The sequence below is a fragment of the Pseudoliparis swirei genome, chromosome 5 (genome assembly GCF_029220125.1).
Source record: "Pseudoliparis swirei isolate HS2019 ecotype Mariana Trench chromosome 5, NWPU_hadal_v1, whole genome shotgun sequence".
NCBI classification, from domain to species: Eukaryota; Metazoa; Chordata; class Actinopteri; order Perciformes; family Liparidae; genus Pseudoliparis; species Pseudoliparis swirei.
In genome coordinates, this window is record NC_079392.1 from 12444495 (window position 1) to 12463053 (window position 18559).

At 42.6% G+C, this 18559-nt stretch overlaps 1 protein-coding gene across 2 annotated transcripts; it reads left to right on the forward strand.

Moving 5' to 3' along the window:
- The first annotated feature begins 548 nt into the window (after nt 1–548).
- slco2a1 (solute carrier organic anion transporter family, member 2A1) lies at nt 549–17758 on the forward strand. Of its 2 annotated transcripts, XM_056414925.1 has the most exons (14): nt 549–722; nt 5943–6080; nt 6988–7150; nt 7529–7741; nt 9244–9342; nt 9449–9588; nt 10686–10758; nt 10880–11044; nt 11443–11647; nt 13510–13657; nt 15325–15488; nt 15960–16024; nt 16709–16829; nt 16923–17758. In XM_056414925.1, the coding sequence occupies exons 1-14, from the start codon at nt 663–665 to the stop codon at nt 17041–17043; spliced, it is 1875 nt and encodes a 624-aa protein (XP_056270900.1). In that variant the 5' UTR covers nt 549–662; the 3' UTR covers nt 17044–17758. The 2 variants fall into 2 exon arrangements, with proteins under 2 accessions (XP_056270900.1, XP_056270901.1); XM_056414926.1 differs by lacking the exons at nt 549–722; nt 5943–6080 and adding an exon at nt 6109–6202.
- Nucleotides 17759–18559: the final 801 nt, after the last annotated feature.

Here is an 18559-nt window from a genome sequence, read left to right on the forward strand (position 1 = left end):
ACCTACCCGCCCATTCAAACTGGTTTAGCGGACCTTTTAGCCGTTTACTAACAGTGTTGCGTCACCAAGTTGTGGGTTTAGACGTAGTCCAGGTGAGTGTACATCGCTCACCTGGACTGAGATGTGGAAACGAGTGTTGTGGTCAAATCAAACGCGCCTAAGTATTGCCACTGACACTTCAGCATGAAGGGTCCATTCAGGAGCGGAGGTCCCTCAAAGGGCCACTGCTCACGAGCTTCAACGCCGCATACCACAAGTAATGAAGCATTAATGGAGCTGCTGCCGGACAACAAAGCAGGTCACTGACGTGACGCCAATTCTCCGTATTCACAAAGACATGTCTCCTGAATTACAGCCTAGTCTTTTTGTTGGGGGGGGGGAATTGTTAGTTTCGCAATCTGCAGGTGAGAGTTGCGCAGGCTCGTGCGCGTCTGACTCAGACCATCAGCGCACGGACTGTTCTCCATTCACAGACGTTCAAAACATTTACGCGTGGAGCTCTGAGTCCAATTACATCACTGACAATCATTTAAAAAAAAGAAGTTCAGCTCAGTGTGTGTGTTGGAGGGGAGAGAAACACAGACAACCTCTGACACACAACTCAGAGGCTGCAAACTATTTGCTCGAGCTCAGTGGAGCGCGCGAGGACGAGAGCAGAACTAATGGACATACTTTCCTCCAAAGCCATGAAGAAGCCAGGGACGTTGCGCTGCAGCGTAAAGGTAGGCATCCGAGCTGCTCGTGCAGGAGTAGTGGTGCTTCATTAGCAGGGAAGGTTTTAACCTGCAGCACTTGTTCCCTCACTGTTTATGTTAGCACCTGAGCTACGTGTGATTTTGGAGGATTGCGTAACGTTACACAGATATTTAATACCGAAGTAACAGTTTCACGGTCTCCTGTAGTCAACAGAGCTTCACCTTGGATAACAAAAGTTCTGGCAAAATGTCGAGAGCGTCGTACTTCCAAAAATAATAAATGTATTTATTTAAGTCGTTTGTGAAACTTTAAAAAAAAAAAAAATTCTCTGCTTTATAGGAGAGAATATTTTACTGTCACCCTGAAACCGTTCACAACAATAAACTTGTGATTGCACTGCGAAAAACTATGAAAAATAACATTATGGGACCGCACCGAATTATGTTCACCATTAATCTATTTCTAATGTTACTGGTTTAGTTTTGTGAAACGTCATAAATCGACGTTTCACCACATGCAATATGAACCGATCAACTCCTTAATGTTCACCACAAGAAGAGATTAAGCAGCACACCTGAGCTGCCTATTCAATTAATGAGAAAAGCTTGCGACTTTATTTTCTGTTAATCGATTAATTGGCTAATTGTGTGAGCTAGATATGACATCACTGCTACTTTTTCTTTTTCTGACGTGGCAGCATGTTGACAGTTTAGTGTCATTAAATACATTGTGTCTCAGTTGTGTGCTTAATGTGTTTGTATATGTGTATATATATATATGTGTATATATATGCATGTATGTATGTATTTATATATATGTATGTACATATATATATGTATGTGTATATAATATATACACACATATATATACTATATATATATATGTGTGTATATGTATGTATATATGTATATGTACATATATGTATGTATATACAATTATATATATGTATATATATATATGCATATGTATGTGTATATATATATATATATATATATATGTTCTGGCACCGACGGACAAAGTTTCACTGAGCACCACTGACCCCTGGGAGGAAATGTACCCCCCCCCCCCTTCACGGCGACCCACTGTGGGCCAAAAGAACGGGAGAGAACCGTCATGTTCCCGGGCCCAACGAGTCATCAGGGGGCCAAACTCCACGCTGCTTGCTGGCTGCACAACGTCGCCGTCATTGGTGGTCTGGTGACTGAAGCACGACTAACACGCTGGAGACTCTGAGCGCTGTGGAGGAGAGCACGAGGGCAACTACTGCAGGAGAATTATCTAAAGCATTCTCACAAAGACTGAAGTTACTGCCAAACTGCTCTTCTTTATCATTGCAAGTGCTGCTTTAAAGCCCCCCCCCTCTCTGTTGAAACTAAGGGTGAGAAGTATGTATTGGGGAGGTGGAACGGATCCACCAGACATCATTGCATCTCTCCAAAATTTAAACTTGGTTGTAAACATCTCGCCAAGTGTGACTAACTAAAGGTCCGCGCTTTACAACTGTATATTGACACAATGGGAGTAGGTCCCATAGCAGCAGGTAATGTATCAGAAAGACATTTCTGAAAGCCATCCCCCACAGCGGTGAGGAGTGGAGGCCGGCGACTACTATTTAAATTGCGCAAAACAATAATAAAAAAACTCACTCAATGTTGGCCTCCTGTCAAGAAAATTCCAACACATAATTGTTCCGAGTAGTCAAATCGCTTCGCCCCCAGCAGAATACAATAGTTTTACGGGCAGCGATCCGAGTCATCCATCTTTTCTTGACACCTGTACATGCTGTACGGCGCTCTATTTGCTCCGTTTCATCAGGACATTGGGTTTTTCCCCCTGTGCTTATCTGCCGTGGGCTCCACCTCGTCTGCACCCGGGTTACACCATCAAACTCTCTTTTAGGATCCCTCTGCCAAGTTTCTGCCCAGAGGCACAAGCTGTTTACATCCTGAGCGGCGGGGAGAGAAACTTCCGAACGCTCCTGTTCCTCTCTCCCGCCTCAGTGCCCCTGAGCACGTTTCTTGGGGGCGGTTTTTGAAGAGGAAATGCTTGGTTCATTTTTCTTCTGGAAAGTTGGATAATAAGACCGATGTAAGCAGCTGGTCTTTGCTTGATTAAACCAAATTTAAATAGCTTAGTTTAGCGCAAAGACTGGACAGAAAGGTAAATCGGCTATCTATAGCTCTATTTGAACATAACAAAATCCATCTGCTACCACCGCTAAGCACTTTAATTGACACGTTGTATCTGGTTTGTTTGATTCGTAGCCTACAAAGAAATGCATAACTTAGTACAAAGTTAGCTTAGCACGAAACTGGAAACTGCTAGCAGTAACTCTATTCGAAATGTAACGCCGTCTATTTACTAGTAACGCTAAAACACTTGTTCGTTATATCTGGTTTATTTAATCCGTACAAGAACAACAAATTACTTTGTTAGTTTAGCACAAAGATGCTAGAGCACTCTTAGTAACACGTATCTGGTTAGTTTGAATGGTGCAAAACAAATGTGATGATTGATTAGGGTTTTATCTGCCAACGAGACTCCAGAAAGACTCAGCCAAGAAATACAGCCGCCTGGCACATGAACCCTTCTCGTTGAACACAGCACTTTGGCACTTCAGGTTGTTACTGTTTTTAAAGAATGTGTAGAATGTTTGAATTTGGCTAGCTTTCAATCTTTTCATCCAAAGAAAGGGAATAAGAATATTCCCCTTAAATAAGAGAAAGTTCTCCTTTTGATCAGGTAGCTATTGTCCAGCAAAATCTTTTTAAATGTTCTTTTCACAATGAACGAATGAGATTCTGGGGCTTTCTTTCTATTATCCTGAGAGACTTACTCTTACCTTTCCCTTCTCTCATTCTTTTTTTTCTCTTTCATATTTTGACCAAGAAGGGCAGGTCTTTTTTTAGCAAAAGAAAAAGACAACCATTTACATCCAGCGTCGTAGCTACAAAGCATCCCTGATGTAAAAACGTTTGAAATTGAAGACTGAACTTCCCACAATTCTTCCCCTCGCAGCGGGGTTGACGGCCGGGACAATGACATCCAAACAGACGAGCAGAGAGTGTTCAAAAGGGATAAATATGTTCATAGTCCTCAGAGGATTCAACTCTGTCCTGCTTCTGTACATCAAATAGTCTTGTATAAATAAGGAACCCTGCGTCTTCTCAGTGTGACCTCATGTTGAAACGCACAGTGTTGAGCAACAGCTGTATTGCTGCTGCACCTCTTTTCTTTTCAATATTCTTTTGCCCATCTTATCCAAGTTTTAACAATATGCATAAATATGTATTATTAACAATTGCCAGCAAGAAAATAGTTTTTGCAATTTCTCACGCTAATGCTGAAAAAATGTAAGTCAGAAAGCCAGATGCGTTGTTTTGAAACAAAACAGTGTTTCTGCCAGGCATAATTTGCAATATAAAAAAATCATAAATCCTACTTTATCAAAGGCTCAAGAGGATTTAAGTTGACCCAAAGCTGTTGAAGAAACAGGCGTGACCTTGAACCTTTAGTTTGACTGGCAATCACCAACGCGAGGCTCTTTGATGCCTGGTCAAAGAGATCAAATTGATGCAAAAATGAGGATGAACTATGATCAACGGTGTGAAAGACTCGACTGTGTGTGTGTGTGCCAACAAAGAAAAGAGCTACATAACTCCAAGCTTTAATAGGAGTCAATCACATCCCTCAGCCGACCTGGCAGTCGCCAAACAAACTGAAAGCTTTGATTTATCGTTGTTTTCATAGCAAACGCTCCTAATCTCAACGCGCATCTTCTCTTTGGAGAACTCCCCAGCGTGTCTGAACGCCTCGTGACACAGACAGGTGAGCGGCTCGTCCCTGAGGCGCCACATCCTCTCCAGATGCAACCAATCGGAGACACATATAGTAAGGCTTCAGGCTCAGTCCTCGGCTGACGACGTGTTGTCACTGAAACACAAGTTTCATCACGACCTTGGAGCTTCGAGGGAAACCAGAAGAATTAACGCTTTGCCAGAAGGGACCACAGTTCATCATGCCGCAAAACAATCAAAAGAGATGGAAAGTAACCAAACTTTTGTAAGTAGCGTTACTCCATCTGTGTGTGTGTGTGGTTGTATGTTTGTGTGTGTGTGTGTATGACCTCCTGGAGAATCTGCTTGTTGCCTGGCAACTCCTCCCAGCCCAAAAATAGTCTAGTTATTTTTTTTAGATAGAGCATGACATTTGATGAGGTGAAAAGCTGCATAAAGGCTTGAGACTTACTCACGACTTGGAAAACAATGACTTCCACCTCACAGCTCTCACAGCTGGTACTTTTTAGTTCAACATGATGCATATAAAACGTATGACGAGATTATATTTACAATGCATTGGTAGAGATTACTAGCAGTCCATATCAACCAGCTACGGCATTAAAAATCAGCTTACTGACTGATAAATCAATAATAATGATCTGATAATATACAACAATAATGAACTCTCTAAAAGGGGCGATTCATGAGTACGTTCCATGCTCCGAAAGGAGCTACGTTTTCTGGTTGTTGGTTAACCATGTCTTTTGTCGTGGCCGTGATATCTCAGGAGGGAGTTTCCAGAGGGAGAAGGTCTTCAAGTTCTGCACAAACATCCACCCGATGTTTGTCGGTGGTCCTAAGTCGAAGTCGCTGTGACCTCACGTCCCTCCCATTCTCGTTAATGCGATTATGGATCAGGAACACTCTGAGAGCACATTTCCCCCAATTCTTTTGTACGTTTATTTAAGATACTTCTTTCACTTACTCGTCTTCTATAACTACACCTCATTAAATTCATCTGTGTTTTCTGACTAGACGATGTACATTTCAGTCCTCAAAATGTTGTTTTTCAACTTTGGGGAATCATGCCTGACGTGTCAGTTCTTAGAAATTGTGTTGTGTGTTTTTTTTGTGAAGCATCTGTTCGACTTTCCTCACTGCACAGATAATATTGCGTTTCTGATTTTTAAGTATGGACTCCTCCATTGGTTGAACAGAATATAAAAATAGGTAAAAGCAAGATCCTCTAGTACTTCTCCTAGTCGCTATGGGAGGGCAATGCGATTCCTCTGTTTCTTGGACCGATCGAGGCATCTGGAGAGGAACACGTTTTAGTCTTTGACTCTGATCTGCCTCTGTGCGTATGCAGCTAAGCGTCTCTTGCTGTTGAAAACGGCACAAAAGACATTTTGCATTGTGACAATAACCGGTTTCAGAGACTCACGCCTGTCTGTCTGTGTGTCCCAGCTGTTTGTCCTGTGCCACGGCCTCCTGCAGCTCTCCCAGCTGCTGTACAGCGCCTGCTTCAAGAGCACAATCAGCACAATCGAGAGACGCTACGGCCTCAGCAGCTACTCCTCGGGAACCATTTCCTCACTCCACGAGGTAGGAGCCAACAACTACACAACCTCTCGCAGCCTGAGAGCATGAGAACTTTATTCCAAGGAGGCCAAAGACAAAGGAGGAATTGGAGAACAAGCAACAAATCAAAATCACACTTCCTAAATGTGAGCCAGAAGGACTTTGGCTCGGCTTAATTGCGGATGCGTGGGGTCAATGAAATGATAACGCGTACCGTACATGCTCGTCGTGGAGAGAGCTGGGTTTCATAATACTCAAGTGGGATGAAAATGCATCACACAGATACATGTTTTCCAGGTTTTTTGAGTATGCATGACCAGGGGTCACTAGTTACTGATTAAATCACCATGTTGACATTTGCTTTTGCGTATTGTGCAACTCCCATCCTCTCAGGACGTGGCTGCACTTCTGATCTGTGTGGATGTGATACACGAGATCTGACTTTCGATTGCATCATGTTTGATTAAAAATACAGTTCAAACAAAGTCAAGATTTTACTTCTACCGAGTAGCCAGATATTTCTCTCGGGGAAATGGTGGAAACCCAAATAGAGCAACAATAAGAGTAACTATTGAGCACATATTCGTCACATGGACAGAAATACGATGATAAATTAATGCTAATATTGCTAATTAGCTAAATGTTTGCTGCATCAACTGAAGCGGTTTGGTGGTTCAAGCTTTCCAACGGTCTGTCGATGCAGCTTTGAATTTCTTAAAGTCGTTCTGCCTCTACGTTTCTTAAACATTTCATTCTGAACTGGGAATGTGCGCGGACTCTAAATTTGCCTGACAGTGCCACCCTGGCCACTTCCATGTTTGGTGTTCAGAGTTCCTTTAGTCAAGTTGGAACTCTGAGACCTGAGAAGGGTGACCGGGGGTCCCTCTGGCCCCTCCTTGACGCATGTGTCCCTCTTGTTCCCGTCTCTTAGGTCAGCAACAGTGTGCTGATTGTGTTCGTGAGCTACTTTGGGAACCGCGTCCACCGTCCTCGCCTCATTGGCATCGGCGGACTGCTGATGGCCGTCAGCGCCCTGATCCTGACCTTACCTCACTTCTTATCGCAGCCCTACGACTACGACTCCGTTTTACACAGTAAGACCAACACCTGAATACGAGGCCGCCGCTTTGACTGCATGGCAAACAAGTCCCTGCTCTTTGGCCCTTTGTCCTCGGAAAGCCTCGCCGGTACTCTCCAGCGGAACTTGAAAAAAGAAATCCTGAATCTCTATGCACTTGCTGAAAGTTATGATGAGTTGCCTCCAAGGCATTTAAATTTGTAAAAGCAATATCCTTCTTTAAAAGTGACCCCCAGACAGAGTCGGGGAAGAGCCAGAGAGGCTTCAGGAAAGTAGTTGGACCTCTGCATCCACTGGCTTGTCTTTAACAGTTTTTGTGTCCTCCTCTTCCTCCTCCTCCTCTTCCTTCTCTCCCTTCTCTGCCGTCCGCGTGCGACCACCCGCCGTGATCCAGATCACCACGACATCTGCAACGTGCAGAGGAACTCGAGCGGCCTGGAGTCCTGCGGCCGCGACGAGACCCGGCGCCTGGCCGACACCAGCAACCTGTGGGTGTTCATGGCCAGCGCTCAGCTGCTCTTCGGCGTGGGCTCTGTGCCCATCCAGCCGTTTGGGATTTCCTACATAGATGATTTCGCTGGGCCTGCCAACTCCCCTCTTTACATAGGTGAATGACCTGTGGTGCAGAGATAGATTGACCTGTATGGATAAAAGAACACAACCCGCAGCCTGTGGTGCTATCGGCCCAGGGGATTCATGCAGGGCTTCTTTTTGAAAAGCTTCTCAATGTGCAGATATTTTTTTCAGAAACTAACATTTGAACACATACACATGTTTTTAATTCAGACACATTTGGTCACATCAAATATTTTGTAAAAATGCCATTTTAAATGATCAAAGTAACATTCAAACAAATGTTCTTACGATTCCTTTCTACATTTCCCTTTCGCTGCTGATCTTCTTTCCAACATCTTTTATTCCCCCACATAGCTCTAAGAGATGGTAAACTAGATAGTAAATCTAGCCTTGTTGCCTGGACAGAAGCATCGATCAGTGCCAGTGCCCGAGCTCTGGGTGTCGTCACTGTGTCTGCTGCCGTACAACACAAGTTTTAAAAGGAAACAACCTCAGTTAGAAGCACAGTAGAGTTTACTCAATTGTTTAGATGGTGGAAACCTGAATTATGTTTTTAAAAGTATTTTTAAAAAGGTCTTTAAAATGACGTCCCTATAAATGTGATTACCTTCGCATTGAAAATGCCGGAAGGTTATGTTTTGATCGCCGTGTATTTATTTATTTATTTATTTAGTTATTTGTATGCGTGTTATTCGCAAAACTCAAAAAGTATTGAACCGAATCGCATGCAATTTGGTGGGATGATTGTTTATTATCCGGGGACCAGTTGATTAGATTTTGGGATCGATCGGGTCAAAGGTCAAGGTCAAAGGTCATGAACATGTCAAAATCTTTCGCAGAACTCAAAAAGTATTGAACCGAATCGCATGAAATTTGGTGGGATGATTGTTTATTATCCGGGGACCAGTTGATTAGATTTTGGGATCGATCGGGTCAAAGGTCAAGGTCAAAGGTCATGAACAGGTCAAATCTTCTTGAATCGCATGGAATTTGGTGGAATCATTGGTTATTATCCGGGGACCATTTGATTAGATTTTGGGATAAATCGGGTCAAAGGTCAAGGTCAAGGTCATGGAAAGGTCAACATCTTTTTTTTACCATAGCACGATACATTTTTGTCCAATTGGCATGCAACTAATGCCAAAATGTTCATAATTCAATGCCCAATCTTGTGATATGCGAAGGTATGCGCTCTACCGAGTGCCCGTTCTAGTTGATAATGTTTTTGGTACAATCAGCAAGAAGCAGGTTTTTATTTTCATCCTCGTTCTCCTCAGTCACAGAGCAGTGAGGAGTCGTGGTAGAGAGACTAAACCTGATTGGTTCATTCTGAGCAGCACACTGGTTGGTCTTAGCAGGTGGAACAGAGGACGAGATTAATTGTGGGACCATGAATGCACAAAAGCCGACACAACCATGTCAAAGAATAACCCCTTGTGATTTTTTTTTTACAAAAAGTCTGAATATGATGAAAAAAATTGTAAAACGTCTCAACAATCCTTCCGAAACTCACGTTGGCTTTATTGTTCGCAGCCATCCTGTTCGCGGTATCTATATTCGGGCCTGCCATCGGCTACGTGCTGGGCTCGGTCATGCTGCGGATCTACGTGGACGTGGACAAAATAGGTTTTGGTAAGGATCATGTGTTTAGAGGCACCCCAAAGTTGTTTTCCAGTCGGCTCACGGCGAGGGGGATGACTCAGCGGTGAACTTTACCTTTCCTCACGTTTCCTTGCAGGAACTGAACTCGAGCTGACCCCGAGCGATCCCCGCTGGGTGGGGGCCTGGTGGATGGGCCTGCTCATCACCTCCGCCTGCCTGCTTCTCACCTCCATCCCCTACTTCTTCTTCCCTCGCAGATTGCCTTCAGGAGACAATGTGAGTCGTACTCCATGACGTAACATTCATTGGACTGCAGCTCATGTTTTACTGACACCTACTGGCTGAGTGTCAGCATTGCGTATTACTGGGTTTTCACCATCTCGGAGGCACAGCAGGGGTTTCAATGCTAACATATTAGTCTCCACGTTATGATTGACTAATTGTGGTACTGAACACCTTTTTGTTCCCAAGGACCGATTTGTACTTGTGAGTCACGTTATGACCTTTTTCAAGCAATTTGCAGAAAGCATTCATGTCATAGAAAAGAAGACGCCAGGTTATGTCCCCCGCTGAGTGAAACCACATTCTCAGCTTCAAATAATATAGCGGTTGAGTGTTACCTAAAGGCACAATGAGTAGGATTTTTCTGAATGGAGAAACGTTTAGAAAAAGAAAAAAACCTTCTCAATGAGGTGCCAGATTATGAGTGCGCATCATAGGAAGCTGAGGAAATGCAAATGAAGCGCGGAGAAACTCCCAAGCAGACGTAGCTCAAACGAGAGCAAATCTGCGAGTAGCAGAGGGACCACCTTTTTAATGTTGTGTTTTAGGAAATGTGACCAAAAGATCCTACTCATATTAACTATAAAGAAATAGTTAGCATTTGTTGACCTACGGTTAGATGAGGTACTCCTCCACAGTTGATGTTTTACCTACAGTAGACCTCGTACAACCCCACTTCAAAACATCCAAACTATCCCTGTTAAAATCCACTCCAGAATCGGTAGAAATGAATACATTTGGAACATGTCGGGCTTTAAACGCATTAAAATTTAAGAGCGTGTATTTGAGTATGAAAGAGCCACAAAAATTATTATCTTTGACAGACAATGAAAGAACTCAGACATTTCCATTATGGTGTTTGACAGCTTCGGGTGATTTTGAATGCATGAACATTGTGGAGCACACGTCACATAAATGCACCATTAAGAGTGGTAAAAGAGGTGGGACAAATAAACCTACTGCCTTCCAACTAAAAACAGAGCTGATGTGATTTTGCAAACGTCTCTCCAGATTTCCCAATGTCCTGGATGTTTTAATTGTTTCCAATATATTTATAATTTGACAGTTTTATACGGTACGTTATGTGACAGGTGATTCGGAGTGAAACGGACACGAGTGATGACTTCAAGAAGCCAGATGTCTCCTTACTGGATTTCCTGAAAAGTAGGTTTATTGAAATCCGACTCCAAAGGTTCCACCTGTTCGATTTGTTCACGTGTCCAGATAACAGAGAGAGTTTTTCCTGAAGTCATTTCCAGTAATCTGTGTGCTTGTGTCTGATCAGTGTTTCCCAGAATGTTTGTCCACCTCCTGTTGAGCCCTCTCTTCCTGATGCTGGTCCTGGCCCAGTGCTGCTTCTCCTCTGTAATTGCGGGCCTCGCTACGTTCCTCAACAAGTTTCTGGAGCGGCAGTACAGCACGTCGGCCGCCTACAGCAGCCTGCTGGTTGGTAAGTGCAAAATGTTAACGATGGAAGTTGAGGAACAGAACCCATGATGGCTTACGTTCAGTCGACTGCTTGTACTCGATGGGAGCAGGTAAATGATTCAAGTCATGATGTACAGCGGGGGTTGTATCAAACCATTTTTATGAACTCTGGAAGGGGAATGAAACAGTCTGTTAAATTCCTTTAATGGACACTGTGGCCCCTTTCCAAAGAGGGAAGTAGGTTTCGGTGTCATCTTTCCCCACACATTTCATTTGGGTTTTCGCTTCCTTTCTAAAGAGTACGATATGACTGCACCTGCCATTTGTGTCACAATGTCAGGAGACGTATGAAACGACTCACGCGGTGGACAACGATGAGCATCTTTTGGTGCCGTTCACTGAGCTTCACGCGGTTCCCAGGTGCTGTGAATCTGCCAGCTGTCGCGGTGGGGATGCTGATGGGCGGGGTCATCATGAAGAAGGCCGGCCTGTCCCTGAAGACCATCCCGCGCTTCTCCGTCGCCATGCTGACCGTGTCCACCCTCCTCTTCATCCCTCTCTTCTTCATGGGCTGTCCCACACAGAAAGTCTCCGAGGTCAATCATTACCAGATCGGACAGTATGGGTGAGTGAGAAGGGCGGGGCCATTCTAATGATGAGGCCTTTATGTGAAAAGCATTGTTTCATAAAGTGGTATTTTAGGTTTTGTTATTGTTGGTCACATACATCCAGTTTCGCTTGAGTGAAAATTTGATTAAATCAAGAAAGAACCCCGTTTCCATGAGTCCCTACATTTCCGATCAGTTTTTGAAATAGGATTACATTTTCATAATTATTCATCACATTTGGGAGCATATACAGTGCAGACACGCATATAACACACAATCTATTCCTTTGGGTTTTTTTGTGATAAAATCTTTTATTGGTTTTCGAAATATGCACATGCAAAGGAAAAGATGTACACATTGTACGTACACAATGGTACTCAGACAAAAACCTAAAGATAACACATTAAAAAAAAAGAATATATAGATATAAATACGGGTATACATGCAAAAACCTGCATACATATTGACAGATATATGCACATACTTGCATAGCCTAGTACATACACACAAACATACACAATGTAAATGTACCCCCCTTCCACTGTTGGCGACGCCGACCCCCCACCCCCCGAATACATCTTCAGCTATTATATAAGGGAATGTATTATATTATGTTACAATTATATATATTGTTGAATGTTGCTTAAAGCCGTGAACCAGGATAAGATGGTTCTTTCTTTAGCACCATGTATTCCGGCTATTGATAGTTCCATATTTACTATATCAAGGTAGCTAGCTAACAACATTTTCATAATTATTCATCACATTTGGGAGCATATACAGTGCAGACACGCATATAACACACAATATATTCCTTTGTTAACATTTGCGGTCATTAATATGCACATTCTAAAATGGACCAATGTCCTATCAACATGACTCAGCATGCCCAGTCATAAAAATACATCCATTCTTGTGTCAGTATTTTGGAAGCTGCATTGTTTACCTCAACGTTTGCCTGCTGGCGGTCCTCTCCTTGGCGTCCGGCCTTTTTTTCCCCGGCGCGTTTCTGCAAGTGACCGTAGATCAGTGGAAGAGCCTGAAACTGTGACAGGAAAGGGTATTGCATCGTGCATGTGTGTGTACACGAGATTAAGAATCGGGCCTGCTCATAAAAACATTGCTCTACAGCATTAATAGTGGTCAAATAATTCACAGGAAACCTTCAATCATCTGACAGCGGCTTAAACAAAAATATGATAGGTCATCATCAAAATTGGAAAAATTCTTCCATGAAAGAAAAGTGCAGGGACTTAAATGTCCAGAGTGTATCATTTAGGTGGAGGTATTGGCAGAAATATAATACTCATAACTATTATAGCTACTATATTTATAACTAACCACTGAAACTAAGAATCGTCACATGGAGCTGGTCCTTGTCCCAAAGTCCGCCACGTTGCACCGCCATGTTTCTACCGTCGCCCCGAAAGGACAAACCAAAGCCTTTTTCATTTTGACACAACGTGAAGGCCGCCGTGGTTCTCTGATAGGCCTATAGCCTACTTGTGTAACGTGAGTGAAAAAGCCGATTGGCTCCGAGACCAACTGCGTTAGCACGGTTTTGTTGTCACCGGCTCACGGTTCTCGTCTCGGGACGGGAGGACTGAGAGGAGGGAAGTCCAGTTGGCTGCAGTCTGCAGTCTCACCGCTAGATGTCGCTAAATCAAGAAAATCTCTTCACTGCGTTTGAGCTAGCATGGTCACTCACTTTATTTGCTTTTCTTTGTCACTCAATATTGCATCTAAATTGCCAAAACATACAATCGTAACCTCTTGTGAGTGCAGGTTGTTGTTGCTGATAACGTCGCAAAGTCCTTGGATGTCAAAAGTCCAAATCCAACATGCTAATGAAACTGCTCTGAACGTGTCGTCTCCACAGGTCTCTTTCTCTGTGCTACTCCAACTGCTCCTGCCCCGCCAGTGCCTTCAACCCAGTGTGTGGCTCTGATGGAATCGAGTATATTTCTCCTTGCCATGCGGGCTGCACCAACTTCACCAAAGTCCCTAACAACACCTACAGGGTTCAGGTCAGTGCCCCCCTATGAGCACCCACCCATGGTTTAGTCCCACGTATTAAAACCTGCAGGTTAGGCTGTTGTGTATTGATCTATCTAACATTAGCATACAGGGTACTGTTAATGAAATGTATACGATAAGTCATGATGCTTGTGAGAGTGGGCTGCATCTCCACAACTTTATTAATCTGGGGAATATTTGTGCAACACCAGAATAACAACACAATGAATCATCGGCAGTAAGAGTGAAATGACCTCATGCAGACTAGTCATAAAAGATAGGAATGCTAGATAAGTTTTCTGAAAACCAAAAGAATATATACGTTTTTTTTTTTACAAAAGTTATGACAAAGTGTATAATTGTTCCGACTGTGGGAGGAAGGAATATGTTTTGGTTCTTAGGCTCTGTAAATTACGTGGTGTCATTAACCTTTTAACTGTCGGGTCAGTGTTATGGAGGCGAAGCATACGCTGCAGCGGGAGTGCACTTCTTTCTTCCATTGTTAAATTCCCCCTCTTACCTGACGTGCTATTTATCCATCTAAATTGTTTTCTCTGAGTTGCCTACATTTGGAGACAGAGGCTGGTCAGACTCTCTCAAATATAATGTAATTAGATGGCACTTGGCTTTTGGTGTTCAAAGCGCCAAAAAATACCAAAAATAAGAGCCAAGTTTAGTGCCATATAGTCCAATTATATCAAAAGGCAGACAGACTCTTTGGACAATATCTCCAACATGAGGCAACTCGCCCCAAAATAGTCCAGATTGTTAAATAGCACTATGAGGAAGAGCAAATGCATGTGTTCAGATTTTATGTTCAACTGTCCCTTGGAGAAGATACTTGGAACCGGAAGTGACTTTGGCCTGAGATGCCTCTTTCTGCAGTATTTAGACTTTGTGACATATCTGCCATGAAAACACATTTCATATCAGCAGACCTCAAATACATAATGTGTCCCCTGAGCCAGGAGCTCCCAGTGCAGAAGCAGAACCCGCCTGTTCTGACTGCAAGTGGCTCACAATCAATGTCTGATCAATGTTTATTAATCACAGAGTGTATAGAAGGTGTTTTAAGAGGCGCAAAGCGTCAGTATTTAGACGTCACAGCCTGTAGATAATCTTCCAGTGGGTGGAATGTGTGAAACTGCTAATGTAGTAAAGGGGGGAAAAGGTCCATTTTAAATGTAGAAAATAAACTGCAGGAGTCTAAAGCCGTCGGAACATCTGCAAAAAGCCAACCTTTCTTACTGTATACAAAGGAAGGTACATGTACTTTCCATATTTTCACAGAAATGTTGGGGAAATATGGTGGTTCCCTTTATGAGAATTAGATGAAAAGATCAATGCCACTCATCATGATTGTGTGCTGGATTTGAAGCTAGAGGCGCTTAGCGTAGCTTAGCATAACGACTGCAATGAGCGGGACACATCTAGTCTGGCTCTGTCAAAGTAAGATAAATCTACCGAGCAGCATCTCTGAAGCCGAGAGCAGGTTCCAGCTTTCCGGCTGCTAACTTGCCGGCGCTTCATATTTGGAACACAGACATTAGGGTGGTGTCGATCTTCTCATTTCACACTCTGCAATGGAGCAAATAAATGTATTTCCAAAACCTTGTTTTTAATTTTCTATCTAAAGAAAACCACAATAATGTCTCCTTTCCTTTCTGCGGGGATACAGCTGTACACCAACTGCAGGTGTATATCCGGGAGCCAGAGTGATGCCCGCCCAGCTCCCTGTCCCAACACCTGTCCACACCTTCTCCTCCCCGTCATTCTGGTCATCTCCCTGGCCTCACTGATCGCCTGCCTCACTCACAACCCCATGTACATGATGGTGCTCAGGTGAGGAAGGACAACAATATATCTACTTTTATATGTTTATGGTATATTCAAAACAATGAAAATGTATCTAATGGATGATATAAGCTACTTGTGATGATATGGCCTTTATATTCTGATAGTTGACTAGTTGACTCCAAATACTGCTTCCAGACATATTTTCTAGTTTTTACAAAACTTGTGGAAAATAAAGTCATGCTAAAAAGTTATTAAAGGAGTACTCTGGGCTCTTCATGTTGGCGAGCTGAGAATAAATGAAAAGTCCAGAGACTAATATACAAATTGGGAAATTTGATGAGAAGTTAGATTTAGAAAGTTTCATAAAGATGCTCCATCAGATTTGCTGTTAAACACATGGCTGTTTTTGAAATATGAAATCCGATTCATCCCTTCTGCTGTTGTGTCGCATTGAAGACTGAGACTGTATTGAAACGCAGGTATTGATGTTCTACATTATTTTCCTGTTTGTTTCAGATGTGTTCCCTCTGAAGAAAAGTCATTTGCAATAGGAATTCAATTTTTACTCATGAGAATATTAGGTAAGTCAGGACACAAATCCTGTTTGCATGTCGTGCCATACTCGTATGAATAGTTATTGTATTAACGATAAGCGTCTATTATCAAACGGTCCAATAGAGCCTCCAACCCCCGAGAAAAGATATTTGCATTAATAAGTTCTGCAAAATATGTTAATGATTCAATACATTATGTAGTATTATACATTAGTATATATATTATATTATAATGTATTATTTTATTTATTTATTTTTATAGTAATCGTGTAATAGGTCAACTTTTAAACTTGTTGGATAAGAAGTGACATAACTGACATAAAAATATAATGTCAATGTGAAGTCTGTATTATGTACTTATACTTATTCTGATAAGAGTGATGCAATTATATTTGATATGAATGAGTTTAATTTCTGAAATGTTCTCTCAAATTATTGGTATTCATTTGAATTGCTTATTTATTCTAATTATAATGCATTGCAGACTAGAGTGCTCTGTACAGTTGATTGTCACTGGGGCGTCGGACATTCTGACCGGCTCTTTAACTGAAATAACTCTTTAACTGTTTAACTGAAATAAGAAAGGGCAATTAAACTAAACTCCATTCATCTGAGCAAATGTTGGACTGCCCTCTAGTGGCTCTCGCATGACTACATGGGAATAGAAATGTTTTCGCTTCCTGCTTCCTCACCTTTGTGTCCTCCTCTCAGCCTGGCTGCCCGCCCCCGCTCTCTTCGGGACGGCCATCGACACGTCGTGCATCTGGTGGAGACGCGTGTGCGGAAAGAAATTCAACTGTGGTTACTACGACAACAACATCTTGAGGAACCGGTTAGAAAACGCACCACTCAAAATGCATCTCGCACAGGCAGTACAGCTACGCCCCTGTTTACCTCACCTGTCTTTGTCTGTCTGACTCTGCAGGTTCCTGGGCTTACAGGTGGGTTACAAGGTCATGGGTATCGCCCTACTGATGATGCTGGGGTGGAAGGCCAAGCGGACCCAGGAGTACAGTCTGGAGAAGAGGCCCGAGGGACCCCTCTGAACTGAGCTCCGAGCCTCTGCGTCTCCTGAAGTTCGGTTGTGGTGGGTAAACATGCCCGACAACAGTGTTGCAGAGCGAAGCTGCGTCAGCGGGAGGAAGCCTCGGCCCAGGCACGCCTGCACCCACCTCAATTTCTGGAGGCCCGCTTCCTCACCTGGTGCTTTACTGGCTGGAGTTGAGATGCAACGTTTTTGGACGCTTTAAAGCTTCTGATTGGATTTACTCTGACACACCCACTTATTCCAAGTTAGAAGAGGATGGCTAAAACAGCCCTCTTGTGTGGTACCTCACAATATATATTTGTTTACATACATCAAGGACCGTGATGAGGGTTCAAACAACACGAACATCTCTTTGTCTATTACTTGTTCCTATAAGGTAGGAATCTGTTCAGGTTTCTATTTCCAATGGAACATATTCTGTAACTAATTAAATGTATTAGCTTAATATTTAAGTTTATCTTTTTATAGATGTTTGTCTCGAACACAGAGACATCGGTAATAACTACAATATTAATTTCATATACGATGATGACATAACAGTTGATTTGAATTGCAATGCTAATTAATTTTCGGATATCAAGAACATACACTGTTGCTTGTAAATGTAATTACCTGAACACATTATGCTAGCTGCTAGTGTGGTTATGTATTAGTTACAGTGGAGTGCATACATGTGTAAGCATTACTGGCTAATAAACAGTACAAATAGCCAAGTCAGCGTGAAGTCATTTATTCACTTCTGTTGTGTCTTGAAAGTTTTTAATTTAGTATTTTAATTCATTTCCAACTTTTCCCTCTTACAGGCCTTGATGTGGGATAATTTATTATGATTGATCACTCCTGAGCCTGTCTGTACAGTAGTAATGTGGTGTGTATTGACATGCAGTTGCACCAATAACACGCCATTAATTGTTGGAATGGTGTTAAGAGGGAAACATTGCATATGCTGCCCCTTGCTTAGGTTCTCCTTGTTTTGCATTAATTTGTTGCAGAGCATAACATGTATCACACCTCTCCCGTATAACCTGATGCGCGTGCGTACAGAAATGTTACAAAATTAAATCAAAATCAAGTTGAGTCAATAATTATATTCGAGAGAATTGAGACCTCCGTCTTGCATAAGGCATAGCATCTGATGGGCACTGCACCTACACAACAGTCACCACCCAACTGCTGCTTTACGTCTGAGGTCAGTGAATGGGTTAATTTAACAAAGTATCAAAGTATAAGATCAGCAATAAAACCAACTGCACTACACACACCTAGAGAGGGAGATGAGACTACAAAACCTAAAGAGGGACACACAAGTTAAATGTTCATTGAGAAGCAAGGATAGTATTTGAGATCTTATCAGGTTTTAATCCAAAATTAAACAAAAGCACATGTATACAGCACGTCTTTTTTATAAACTCTTCACTTAAAGCGACAGTGCTCTCTCCTAAAGAGTCAATACAATACACCTCTTCCCTTCACAGTTAGTACGTGTACAGGTTGGTGATGTAATGTAGGTAGGC